At 42.1% G+C, this 14,277-nt stretch overlaps 1 protein-coding gene across 3 annotated transcripts in view; it reads left to right on the top strand.

The window, feature by feature from the left end:
• The window catches only part of septin2 (septin 2), a 90,372-nt gene that overhangs the window by 37,168 nt on the left and 38,927 nt on the right, over window positions 1-14,277 (top strand). For all 3 annotated transcript variants that reach the window (XM_073040592.1, XM_073040590.1, XM_073040591.1), the window contains one exon: window positions 268-354. In XM_073040592.1, coding sequence (XP_072896693.1) covers window positions 268-354 — 87 coding nt within the window. The remainder of the gene's footprint in view (window positions 1-267; window positions 355-14,277) is intronic.

The raw sequence follows: 14,277 nt of genomic DNA, 5'->3' as shown, positions 1-14,277 counted from the left end.
ACCATAACACTGAGTCTCAAAATTAGCCATCTTGATAGCTCAGGGCAAATCTGACAAATGATGTTCTGTTATGGATAGTTTTGATTTGGGGTTGAGCATCATGGAATACAATTTAATGTGGAACTTTATAGCTACCTTGTGGTATATTTTATTTCTTTCATCTTTGATATAATTCTGGAGGCATTTAAAGTTGTGAATGTGAGGAAAAGTTGGAAGAATATTTGTATGAAAACCTGACAGTGTATTTTGATGTAATTTTCTACATAGGTGAGTCTGGTCTGGGAAAATCAACACTCATTAACAGCCTATTTCTGACTGACCTCTACCCAGAAAGAATTATTCCAGGAGCTGCAGGTAAGTTACACATAATTCTATTTACAATTTTACTTTAATCAATATTAGCGTGATATACACACAGTGGCCACTTTATTAGATACAAGAGTGGAACTTGATGTGGTCTTCTGGTGTTGTAGCATATCCACTTCAAGGTTTGACATGTTGTGCATCCACAGCTGCTCTTCTGCACACCACTGTTTACATGCATGGTTATTACCTTCCTGTCAGCTTGAATCAGTCTAGCCATTCTCCTCTGACCTCTCTTATTAACAAAGCATTTTCACCTACAAAACCATGTTTGTTGGACGTTTTTGTTTCATGCACCATTCTCTGTAAACTCTAGAGACTATTGTGCATGAAAATCTCAAGAGATTGGCAGTTTTTGAGATACTCAAACCACCACGCTTGGCACCAACAATCAAAGTCACTTAGATTGCATTTCTTTCCCATTTTGATGTTTGTTTTGAACAACTGACCTCTTGACCATGTCTGCATGCTTTGATGCATTGTTGTTGCTGCATGATTAGGTATGCTGAATGATTAAGCTGATTCGGTATTAGCAGTAACAAGCAGGTGTACCTAATAAAATGGCCACTGAGTACAAGTTACTAATAACCCAGAAACTGGAGTTCAAATCAATCATGGTAGCTGTGGAGTTGTAAATTTGAATTAATAGTCTACTATTTAACAATGGAATAACAGATAATAGTTGTAGAATCCACTCTTCACTAAAGTTCTTTTTGAGAGGAATTTAATGTACTTAGTTGAATGCTATGGGCATGTAGTCACTGTGCTAGACTTCCAGCTGTGTTCTGAAATAGCCTGGAAATTCATTTTTTTGTAATGTAGCAAGGATAATTGTGAAAGAGTGCTCGCTAATTGTTATTCTGCTGTTATACTGAGTGTGCATACTTGTTGAGATGGATCTTTACAGCAGTTTGTCGTTGAGCCTACTAGGCGATCAGCTATACTGGATTTGCTATTATGTAATAAATCTGAGGTAATTGGGGAACTTAAGGTAAAAGAACCCTTAGGCAGTGATAACAATAAGACTGAGTTCAACTTGAAATTTGATAGGGAGAAAGTGAAGTCTGACATAGCAGTATTTCAGTGGAGTAAAGAAAATTACAGTGGTATGAGAGAGGAGTTGGCCAAAGTAAATTGGAAGGAAATGCTAGCAGGGATGACAGCAGAGCAGCAATGGCATGAGTTTCTGGTAAAAATGAGGAAGGTGCAGGATAGATGTATTCCGAAGACAAAGGAATACTCATGGCAAAATAGTGCAACCATGGCTGACAAGGGAAGTCAAAGCTAATGTAAAAGCAAAAGAGAGAACACAACAAAGCAAAAATTAGTGGGAAGACAGAGGATTGTGAAGCTTTAAAACCCTACAGAGAGCAATTAAAAGAATCATTAGGAGGGGAAAAGATGAAATGTGAAAGCAAGCTAACAAAACAATATCATGGTGGATACCAAATGATTTTTCAAGCATATTTAAAACAAAGAAGATGAGAGTAGATATAAGACCGCTAGGAAATGAGGCCAGAGAAATAATAACAGGAGACAAGGAGACGGCAGATGAACTAAATGAGTATTTTGCATCTGTTTTCACTGTGGAAGACACTAGGAGTATGCCAGATGTTGAAGGGTGTGAGGGAAGAGAAGTGAGTGCAGTTACTATTACAAAGGAGAAGGTGCTCAAAGGCTAAAGGTACACAGGTCACTCATACCAGGTGAACTGTCCACTAAGGTTCTGAAAGAAATAATGGTAGAGATTGTGGAGGTATTAGTAATGATCTTTAAAAAAAATCATGGACTCTGGCATGGTGCCAGAGGACTGGAAAATTGCAAATGTCACTCCACTCTTGAAAAAAGGAGGAAGGTAGCAGAAAGGAAATTATAGACAAGTTAACCTGACCTCAGTGATTTAGAAGATGTTAGAGTCAGTTGTCAAAGATGAGGTGATGGAGTACTTGGTGACATAGAACAAGATAGGACAAAATCAGCATGGTTTCCTTAAGGGGAAAACTTGCCTGACGAATCTGATGGAATTCTTTGAGGAGATTACATGTAGGATAGATAAAGGAGATGCAGTGGATATTATATATTTGGATTTTCAGAAGATCTTTGACAAGGTGCTGCATGAAGCTGCTTACTAAATTTGGAGCCCATGGTATTAAAGGAAAGCTAGAGCATTGGCTGATGGGTAAGAGGGAGCGAGTGGAAATAAAAGGATATTTTTATTGGTTGCCAGTGACTAGTGGTGTTCCGTGGGGATCGGGATCGGGATATTTTTATGTTGTATATCAATTGAGATGGAATAGATGACTTTGTTGGCAAGTTTGCAGATGATACAAAGATTGGTGGAGGGGCAGGCAGTGTTGAGGAAGTGGGTAGGCTGCAGGAGGACTTGGACGGATTAGGAGAATGGGCAGGAAAGTGGCAAATGAAATACAATGTTTGAAAATGCATTTTAGTAAATGCACTTCGGTATTAGAAATAAATTTGCAGACTATTTTCTAAACGGGGGGTGAAGAATACAAAAATCAAAGATGCAAAGGGGCCTGGGAGTCCTTGTGCAGGACACCCTAAAGGTTAACTTGCAGGTTTAATCAATGGTGAGGAAGGCAAATACCATATTAGCATTCATTTCAAGAGGTCTAACATACAAGAGCAGGGATGTGATACTGAGGCTTTATAAGGCACTGGTGAGGCCTCATCTTGAGTATTATGAACAGTTTTGGGCTCCTCATCGAAGAAAAGCTGTGCTGACATTGGAGAGGGTTCAGAGGAGGTTCACAAGGATGATTCCAGGAATGAAAGGGTTAGCTATACGAGGAGCGTTTGATAATTATGGGTCTGTACTCACTGGAATTTAGGATGAGCGGGGATCTCATTGAAACCTTTCAAATGTTGAAAGACCTAGACAGACCCAGATGTGGAAAGGATGTTTCCCATGGTGGGAGAGTCTAGGACAAGAGGGCACAGGCTCAGGATAGAGGGACGCCCATTCAAAAAGAGGTGCAGAGAAATTTCTTCAGCCAAAGGGTGGTAAATTTGTTGCCACATGAAGCTGTGGAGGCCAGGTCATAAGGTGTATTTAAGGCAGAGATCGATAGGTTCTTGATTGGACATGACATCAAAGGTTACGAGGAGAAGGCCAGGAATTGGGGTTAAGGAGGAGAAGAAAAAATAAAGGGCTAGAGAGGCATCCCTTTAAAACAGGGATGGAGAAAAATTTCTTCCAAACGTTTCAAAGGTACATTTAATGTCAGAGAAATGTATACAATATACATCCTGAAATGCTTTTTCTTTGCAAACATCCACAAAAACAGGAGTGCCCCCGCAGTTCAGTGTTAGAACTCCATAGACACCCCCCCCACCAACGCGTAAGCAGCAGCAAAGCAACGATCTCCCCCTCCCACCAACAAAGAAAAAGCATCGGCACCTGCCACCGAGCACTCAAGCGTACAGCAAAGATAGATTTGCAGTACCCTAAAGACTACTCATTCACCCTGTATTCGACATAGCACAGGCTTATTCTCTCAGGTGTATATAAGGCAAAGCTTGATAGGTTCTTGATTGGACACAGCATCAAAGGTTATGGGGAGAAGGCCAGAGATTGTGGCTGAGGAGGGGAAAGCCATGATTGAATGGTGGAGCAGACTCGACGGGCCAAATGACCTAATTCTGCTCCTATGTCTTATGGTCTTGCAGAATTGATTTTATACATGATGGAATTGAATTCAGGATGGAGCATAGTTCTAATTTTGTTGCCTCTTTTTTAATCTCCTCTGAAATGACATGGTCCTTCTCACACAGGCCACTGTCTAAAATGGTAGTGCAGGAACAGGTGAAAATGTGTCTTTCATCTATATCCCTTCCTGAAGGGATAAAATATGTGGAGATGAAGTGCTGTGTAGCAAAACATGGTTCGATTCTGACTTGATTTTGTTCATTTGGCTGCTGTGGTCCAAGAATTTCTCAGTATTTTAGCCTTAATGCATGGAAGCTTCGTTTTACAAGCTGTCAAGTCATGAGGAGGATTTAAACAGCCTGGTCACTGAAAAGGTGAAGGATTGAGGGCAGGAAAGATGGTATGCCAAATCAAATTGAAAGGAAGGATGGGCTAATAAATATAGAAGGGCTGAAATGTGTTTATTTCAGCACGAGGAGTATTTAGGGTAAAGAGGATCAATTTGGAGCCTGGATCAATACAATGATTGTGCCATTTCAGTGACCTGGATGTACGAGGGATAACACTAGCTGTGTAATGTTAATGGGTTTTGTTGTTTTAAACATGATAGGAGGGTAGAAGAGGTGGAGGAGTTGCACTACTGATGAGGGAGAATGTTACACAAATTCTCAGAAGGGTGTATCCACAGGCAATTTGTATGGTGCTCAGAAGTAGGGTTGATACAATAATGCTGCTGGGATGACACTATAGGCCTCCACAGTAACCACGGAGAGGTGAAGGAACAAAGTTCAAAGTGCATACATGTCACCACATACAACCCTGAGTTTCATCTGCATGGACTTTAAGGCATTTGATAAGGCTTCATCATAGTTGATTCAAAAGATAAAGATCGTGGGATACAGAGTGAATTGCAAGTTTGTCTTCAGAATTGGCCTTGCTATAGAAGTCAAGCGAATAGAGGGTAGAAGGCTGTTATTCTGGCTGGGGTACAAGAACGCTTGTTGAGGCTCTTCTGACGAATGAAAATATAGTTGGGTGGATTAGCAAGTTTGTGAAATCATGGACAATAAAGAACTGTTGAAGAATACAGTGGGATGTACATCTATTACAGCTATGGGCAAAGAAGTGCAGATGGAGTCGAGTGGTGTTGTAGTGTCAAACCTTGCAGTCAATATTAGTAAGACCAAAGAGCTGATTGTAGACTTCAGAAAGGGTAGAATGAAGGAACACAAAACCAATCTTCATAGAGGGATCAGAAGTGGAGAGAGTGAGCAATTTCAAGTTCTGTGTGTCAATATCTCTGAGGACCTAACCTGCCACAACATATTGATGCAGCTAAAAAGAAGGCAAGACAGTTGTATATTTCATTAGGAGGTTGACAAGATTTAGTTTGTCACCTAAGCACTCAGACTTCTACAGATGTACCATGGAGAGCATTCTGACTGGCTGCATCACTGTCTGGTATGGGGGGGGGGGGGGGGTTACTGCATAAGATAAAGAGTTGTAAAATTAGTCAGCTCCAACATGGGTACTAGCCTCAAGTATCCAAGTCATCTTCAAGAAACAGTGCCTTAGGAAGGTGGCATTCATCATTAAGGACCTACACCACCCAGGAAATGCCCTCTTCTCATTGTTACCGTCAGGATGTACAGGAGTCTGAAGTCATGAGTCAGTGATTCAGGAACAGCTTCTTCTCCTTTGCCATTCAATTTCTGAATGAACATTGAACCCATGAACACTACCTCACTACTTTTTCTCCTTTTTTTGTGCACAGCTTAATTTAACTATTATCAAATTTCATGACATATGCTGATGATATTAAACCTGATTCTGATTAATCAGGGCAAGTGTGAGAAGTTGCATGTTGAGAGGTAAATACAAGGACAAAGTATACGGTTATTAGTAAGCCATTTAATAGCATTGTAGTGCAAAGCAATCTTCGGATGCAAGTCTATGTACAAGTGGATAAGATGGTAAAGAAGACAGATGGCATGCTGGGTAGGACCACACTTGGAGTATTGTTCTGTTTGCCCCATTATAAAGAGGATGTGGATATTGTAGAAAGGCTGCAGAAGAGGTTTACCAAGATGCTGCCTGGATTAGAGGGTTTAAGTTCTACGGAAAGGCTGGACAAACTTGGGGTATACCTAGAGTGTTGGAGGCTGAGGAGAGATATGATGGAGATTTTTTAAAATTCAGAGGCATAGATAGGGTAGACATTGATTTTTTTTTCCCCTAGGGTAGCAATGTCCAACTCCAGATGATATGCTTTTAAGGTTGGGAGGGGGAGCTTAGTTGATGTGAAGGCAATTTTTAAAAAAATTATGGATAGAGTATCAGGTGTCTGAAACAGGTTGCCGTGGGCAGTTGTGGAAGCAGGAAGCTTGGTTGAGCTGGAAGCTTTTGGATAGATGCATGTATGTGAATGGTATGTGAATGGAATAGAGGGATATAGGTGATGTATACAGTGGTGCTAGAAGGTTTGTGAGCCCTGCAGAATTTTCTCTATTTTGCATAAATAGGACCTAAAATGTGATCAGATCTTCACGCATGTCTTAAAACTAGATACAGAGAAGCCAATTAAATAAATAACACAAAAACATTTCATTTAATTATTGAGAAAAATTATCCAATATTACATCTATTTATTGGAAAGAGCATGTGACCCTTTGCTTTCAGTAACCGGTGTGACCGCCTTGTACAGCAATAACTTCAACCAAACATCTCTGGTAACTGATGAATCCTGCACATTGACTTAGAGGAATTTTAGGCCATTCTTTCTTACAACACTACTTCAACTCTGAAATGTTGGTGAGCTTCCTTGCAGGAATGCTTGCTTCAGGTCCTTCCACAACATTTCTATAGGATTAAGGTCAGGACTTTGACTCGGCCATTCCAAAGCATAAATTTTCTTCCTGTAAAGCATACTGTTGTAAGAAACGTAGAAAGCCTACTGCAGAATACAGGCCCTTCGGCCCACAAAGTAGTGCTGAACACGTCCCTACCTTAGAAATTACTAAGCTTACCTATAGCCCTCTGTTTTACTAAGCTCCATGTACCAATCTAAAAATTTTGCCTCTTAAAAGATCCTGTCGTATCTGCTTCCACCACCGTTGCTGGCAGCCATTCCACGCACTCACCACTCTCTGAGGAAAAAAAACTTACCCCTGACATCTCCTCTGTACCTACTCCCCAGCACCTTAAACCTGTGTCCTCTTGTGGCAACCATTTCAGCCCTGGGAAAAAGCCTCTGACTATCCACACGATCAATGCCTCTCATCATCTTGTACACTTCTATCAGGTCACCTCTCCTCCTTCGCTCCAAGGAGAAAAGGCCGAGTTCACTTAACCTATTCTCATAAGGCATGCTCCCCAATCCAGGCAACATCCTTGTAAATCTACTCTGCACCCCACCCTTTCTATGGCTTCCATATCCTTCCTGTAGTGAGGTGACCAGAACTGAGCACAGTACTCCAAGTGGAGTCTGACCAGGGTCCTATATAGCTGCAACATTACCTCTCGGCTCCTAAATTCAATTCCACAATTAATGAAAGCCAATATACCGTATGCCTTCTTAACCACAGAGTCAACCTGTGCAGCTGCTTTGAGCATCCTATGGACTCAGACCCCAAGATCCCTCTGACCCTCCACACTGCCAAGAGTCTTACCATAATACTATATTCTGCCATCATATTTGACCTACCAAAATGAACCACTTCACACTTATCTGGGTTGAACTCATCTGCCACTTCTCAGCCCAGTTTTGCATCCTGTCAGTGTCCCACTGTAACCTCTGACAGCCCTCCACACTATCCAGAACACTTCCAACCTTTGTGTCATCAGCAAATTTACTAACCCATCCCTCCACTTCCTCATCCAGGTCATTTATAAAAATCACGAAGAGTAAGGGTCCCAGAACAAATCCCTGAGGCACACCACTGGTCACTGACCTCCATGCAGAATATGATCCGTCTACAACCACTCTTTGCCTTTTGTGGGCAAGCCAGTTCTGGATCCACAAAGCAATGTCCCCTTGGATCCCATGCCTCCTTACTTTCTCAATAAGCCTTGCGTAGGGTACCTTAGCAAATGCCTTGCTGAAATCCATATACACTACATCTACTGCTCTTCCTTCATCACTGTTTAGTCACGTCCTCAAAAATTCAATCAAGCTCGTAAGGCACGATCTGCCCTTGACAAAGCCATGCTGACTATTCCTAATCTTATTATACCTCTCTAAATGTTCATAAATCCTGCCTTTCAGGATCTTCTTCATCAGCTTACCAACCACTGAGGTAAGACTCACCGGTCTATAATTTCCCGGGCTATCTCTACTCCCTTTCTTGAATAATGGAACAGCATCCGCAACCCTCCAATCCTCTGGAACCTCTCCTGTCCCCATTGATGATGCAAAGACCATCGCCAGAGGCTCAGCAATCTCCTCCCTCGCCTCCCACAATAGCCTGGGGTACATTATCATCCAGTCCCGGCAACTTATCCAACTTGATGCTTTCCAAAAGCTCCAGCACAAGCTCTCTTAATATCTACATGCTCAAGCTTTTCAGTCTGCTGCAAATCAGCACTACAATCAGCAAGATCCTTTTCCATAGTAAATACTGAAGTATTCATTAAGTACTTCTGCTATTTCCTCCGGTTCCATACACACTGTCCCACTGTCACACTTGATAGGTCCTATTCTTTCATGTCTTATCCTCTTGTTCTTCACATACTTGTAGAATGCCTTGGGGTTTTCCTTAATCCTGCTCGCCAAGTCTTTCTCATGGTCCCTTCTTGCTCTCCTAATTTCCTTTTTAAGCTCCTTCCTGTTAACCTTATAATCTTCTAGATCTCTAACATTACCTAGTTCCCTGAATCTCTTGTAAGCTTTTTTATTGACTAGATTTATTACAGCCTTTGTACACCAGGGTTCTTGTACCCTACCATAACTTCCCTGTCTCATTGGAACGTACCCATGCAGAACTCCACACAAATACCCCTTGAACATTTGCCAATTTCTTCCATACTTTTCCCTGAGAAAATATGTTCTAAATTTAAGCTTCCAATTTCCTGCCTGATAGCCTCATAATTCCCCTTACTCCAATTAAACGCTTATCTAACTTGTCTGTTCCTATCTCTCTCCAATGCTATTGTAAAGGAGATTGAATTATGATCACTATCTCCAAAATGCTCTCCCACTGAGAGATCTGACACCTGACCAGGTTCATTTCCCAATACCAAATCAAGTACAGCCTCTCCTCTTGTAGGCTTATCTACATATTGTGTCAAGAAACCTTCCTGAACACACCTAACAAACTCCACCCCATCTAAACCCCTTGCCAGTCAATATTTGGGAGATGCCAGTCAATATTTGGGAAATTAAAATCTACCATCACAACAACTCTACCATTACATCTTTCCAGGATCTGTTTCCCTATCTGCCCCTCGATATCCCTGTTACTATTGGGCGGCCTATAAAAAACACCCAGTAAAGTTATTGACCCATTCCTGTTCCTAACCTCCACTCACAGAGACTCCGTAGACAATCCCTCCATGACATCCACCTTTTCTGTAGCCATGACACTATCTATGATCAACAGTGCCACGCCCCCACCTCTTTTGCCTCCCTCTCTGTCCTTTCTGAAACATCTAAAACCCGGCACTTGAAGTAACCATTCCTGTCCCTGAGCCATCCAAGTCTCTGTAATGGCCACAACATCATAGCTCCAAGTACAGATCCATGTTCTAAGCTTATCTGCTTTGTTCACAATACTCCTTGTGTTAAAATAGACACATCTCAAACTGTCTGTCTGAGTGCATCCCTTCTCTATCACCTGCCTATCCTCACTCTCACAGTCTCCAAGCTTTCTCTATTTGTGAGCCAACCGCCTTTTCCCCAGTCTCTTCAGTTCGGTTCCCACCCCCCAACAATTCTAGTTTAAGCTCTCCCCAGTAGCCTTAGCAAACCTCCCCACCAGGATATTGGTCCCTCTGGGATTCAAGTGCAACCCGTCCTTTTTGTACAGGTCACACCTGCCCCAAAAGAGGTCCCAATGATCCAGAAATCAGAATCCTGCCCCCTGCTCCAATCCTTCAGCCACATACTTATCCTCCACCTCTTTCTATTCCTATACTCACTGTTGCGTGGCACAGACAGTAATCCCGAGATTATTGCCTTTGCGGTCCTGCTTCTCAACTTCCTTCCTAACTCCCTGTAGTCTGTTTTCAGGACCTCTTCCCTTTTCCAATATGTACCACGACCTCTGGCTTACTCCCTCCCACTGCGGGATATCATGGATGCGATCTGAAACATCCCAGATAATCTCTTAGTGTACCATTTAAATGGCTGTGGTATGTTCTTCATGCCGGATGTTGCAGAATTGGGAGACCTAGAGCATCCCAGGGAGCTACATCTGCATGGTGCACCCAGCTGCAGCTCCTTAAAGACCGTGTTAGGGATCTGGAGCAGCAACAGGAGAACCTTCGGCTTGTACAGGAGAATAAGGAGATAATTGATCAAAGTTACAGGGAAGTAGTCACCCCGAGGTTGCAGGAGGCAAGTAGCTGGATGACTGTCAGGAGAAATGGAAATAGGCAGATAGAACAAACACCCCTGTGGCATTCCCCTCAAAAACAAGTATAACACTATGGCTATTTTTGTGGGGGATGGCCTCATGGGAGAATGCCGTGGTGACTGGGTTATAAGCACTGAGCATGGGTCCATGAGGCAGAAGGGAAAGAGAGAAGAGAGTGGTGGTGATAGGGGACTCAAATAGTGAGGGGAACAGACAGGAGATTCTGGGTACGTGAACAGGACACCCAGATAGTATGTTGTCTATTTAGAGAGCTAGGTAGAAAGCTGAGTATCAGGCCCTCCGGGGTAGTAATTTCTGGATTGCTGCCTGTGCCAAGTGCCATGAGGATAGAAACAGGGTGATTTGACAGATAAATATGTGGCTGAGAAGCTGGTGCAGGGGGCATGGTTTCAAGTTCCTGAATGATTGGGATCTCTTCTGGGGGAGGTATGACCTGTTCAAAAGTGACGGGTTGCACCTGAACCCGAGGGAGACCAATATTCTCACGGGCAGGCTTGTTAAAGCTGTTGGGGAGGGTTTAAACTAATTTGGCAGGGATGTGGGAACCGGGGTGAAAGGACTCAGGATAGGACAGATAGTTTAAAAAAAAGTAAGATGGCATGCTGTCAGACTGTCAGGTGGGGCAGGCAGGTGATGGGTCTTAGTTGCAGCCAACTGGCTGAGTATCAAAACATTAGGGATGCAGAATCAGAAAGAATAGCAAATTCGATACTCAAGGTGTATGTAAATATGTGTAGTATAAGAAATAAGGTGGATGATCATGTTGCACTATTACAGGTTGCCAGATATGATGTTGTGGACATCACTGAATCGTGACTGAAGGAAATTGTAGTTGGGAGCTCAATGTCCAAAGTTACATGTTGTATCAGAGGGATAGGAAGGTAGGCAGAGGGGGTGGTGTGACTCTACTGGTAAAGAATGGCATCAAATCAGTAGAAAGATGTGACATAGGATCAGAAGATGTTGAATCCTTGTGGGTTGAGTTAAGAAACTGCAAGGGTAAACTGCAATGGCAGTTATATACAGGTATCCCAATAGTGACTGGGAGGTGGACCACAGATTATAACAGGAAATAGAAAGGGTGAGTCAAAAGAGCAATGTTATGGTAGCCATGGGAGATTTTAACATGCAGGTCAATTGGGAAAATCAGGTTCGTAATGGATCTCAAGAGTGAGTTTGTTGAATGCCTAAGACATGGCTTTTTAGAGCAGTTTGTCTTTTGAACCTACTAGGGGATCAGCTATACTGGATTGGGTGTTATGTAATGAACTGGAGGTGATTAAGGAGCTTATGGTAAAAGGACTTTTAGGAACCAATATCATTCAGTTCAACTTGAAATTTGATGGGGAGAAAGTAAAGTCTGATGTAGCAGTATTTCAGTGGAGTAAGGGAAATTACAGTGGTATGAGAGAGGAGTTGACCAAAGTAAATTGGAAGGAGCTGCTGGCAGGGATATCAACAAAGTAACAGTGGCATGCATTTCAGGGAAAAATGAGGAAGGTGCAGGACATGTGTATTCCAAAAATGAGGAAAGACTCAAATGGGAATATAGTACAATCATGGCTGGCAAGAGAAGTCAAAGCATTGTAAAAGCAAAAGAAAGGACATACAACAAAGCAAAAATTAGTGGGAAGATGGAGGATTGGGAACTTTTTAAAAGCTACAGAGAGCATCTAAAAAAAATTAGAAGGGAAAAGATGAAATATTAAAGTAAGCTAGCAAATAATATCATAGTGGATATAGGAAAATGAGGCAGGAGAAATAATGGGGGGGGCAAAGAGATGGCAAATGAACTAAATGAGTGTTTAGCATCAGTCTTCACTGTGGAAAACACCAGCAGTGTGACAGATTTTGTAGTGTGTGAAGGAAGAGAAATGGGTGCAGTTACTATTACAAGAGAGAAGGTACTCAAAAAGCTGAAAGGCCTGCTATGTCACCTGGACCAGATGGACTGCACCCTAGGATTCTGAAAGGAGTAGCATTGGAGATTGTGGTGCCATTAGAAATGACCTTTCAAAAATCATTGGACTCTGGCATAGTACCAGAGGACTAGAAAATTGCAAATGTCACTCCACTTTTTAAGAAAGGAGGAAGGAAGCAGAAAGGAAATTATAGACCAGTTTCCCTGACCTCAGTGGTTGGGAAGATGTTAGAATCAATTGTCAAGGATGGAGTACTTGGTGACACAGGACAAGATACCAGAAAGTCAGCATGGTTTCCTTAAGGGAGAATCCTGCCTGACAAACCTGTTGGAATTTGAGGAGATTACAAGTAGGATAGATGAAGGAATGCAGTGGACGTTGTATATTTGGACTTTCAGAAGGCTGCTTACCAAGTTAAGAGCCCATAGTATTACAGGAAAGTTATTAACAGTTAGAGCATTGGTTGATTGGTAGGAGGAAGCAAGTGGGAATAAATGGATCCTTTTCTGGTTGGCTATCAGTGACCTAGAGTTGTTCTACCAGGGTCTGTGTTGGGACCACTTCTTATGCAGTATGTCAATGATTTAGATGATGGAATAGATGGCTTTGTTGCCAAGTTTGCAGATGATACAAAGGTTGGTGGAGGGGCAGGCAGTGTTGAGGAAACAGGCTGAAGAAGGAGTTAGATTTGGAGAATGGGCAAGAAAGTGGCAAATGAAATACAATGTTGGAAAATGAATGGTCATGCACTTTGGTAGTAGAAGTAAATGTGCAGACTATTTTCTAAGTGGGGAGAAAAACCTGAGATGCAAAGGGACTTGGGAGTCCTTGTGCAGAACACCTTAAAGATTAACTTGCAGGTTTAGTCAATGGTGAGGAATGCAAATGTGTAGATATGGAAAGGATGTTTCCCATGGCAGGAGAATCTAAAACAAGAGGGTACATCCTAGGGATAGAGGGGCACACTTTCAAAAAGGGTGGTAAATTTGTGTAATTGTTGCCACATGCAGCTATGGAGAGCAGGTCATTGGATGTATTTAAGGCAGAGATTGATACACTCTTGATTGAACATGGCATCAAAGGTTATAGGGAGAAGGCCGGGAACTGGGGTTGAGGAGGATCAGAAAAAAGGATCAGCTATGATTCTGCTCCCATGTTTTGTGGTCTTATGGTCTTATTATCAATTAGCACAATGTCATGAGTTGAATGGCCTGTCCAGTGCTATGCTGTTCTCTATGATATGAAGATTACTGAAGAAGGGTATCTATGATCAAAGATCGAATAAACTGAGATTTCCTTTGCAAAAGAGAAAATGTGGGAATGGTTTAACTGGGGTGTACAAATTTGAGAGCCTGAAATTTGAAAGGACCAGTTTCCTTTTGGAGAGGGAACAAAGTTCATGGGCATAACATTTAAAATAATTGCCAAAATTATTAGAAGGGAAGTGAAGGTTCTTTTTCACCCAAAAGGGAGTGGGGTTTTTGAGCTTTCTGCCTGAAATGGAGGCAGAAGTCCTCATGATATCTCAACAGGTACTCTATATATTTGAGTCATGACCTGCAGCACTGAAAAGGCAGGAGAGGCCCTTTTTAAAAACAACAGTACAATTACAATAGGGAACATTTCTGAATCTTGTGCAATGTACAGGCTATTGTAGGTGGATCAGGCATTGTGCACTTCAGGGGGTTGTCTCCTTTGCTGATTTCATACAGCAAGTATGAGGGAGAGG

The sequence above is a fragment of the Hemitrygon akajei genome, chromosome 3, assembly GCF_048418815.1.
Source record: "Hemitrygon akajei chromosome 3, sHemAka1.3, whole genome shotgun sequence".
In the NCBI taxonomy this organism is placed as follows: domain Eukaryota; kingdom Metazoa; phylum Chordata; class Chondrichthyes; order Myliobatiformes; family Dasyatidae; genus Hemitrygon; species Hemitrygon akajei.
Note: the sequence above shows the minus strand (reverse complement) of the source record. Positions and strands in the feature narration are given on the sequence as shown.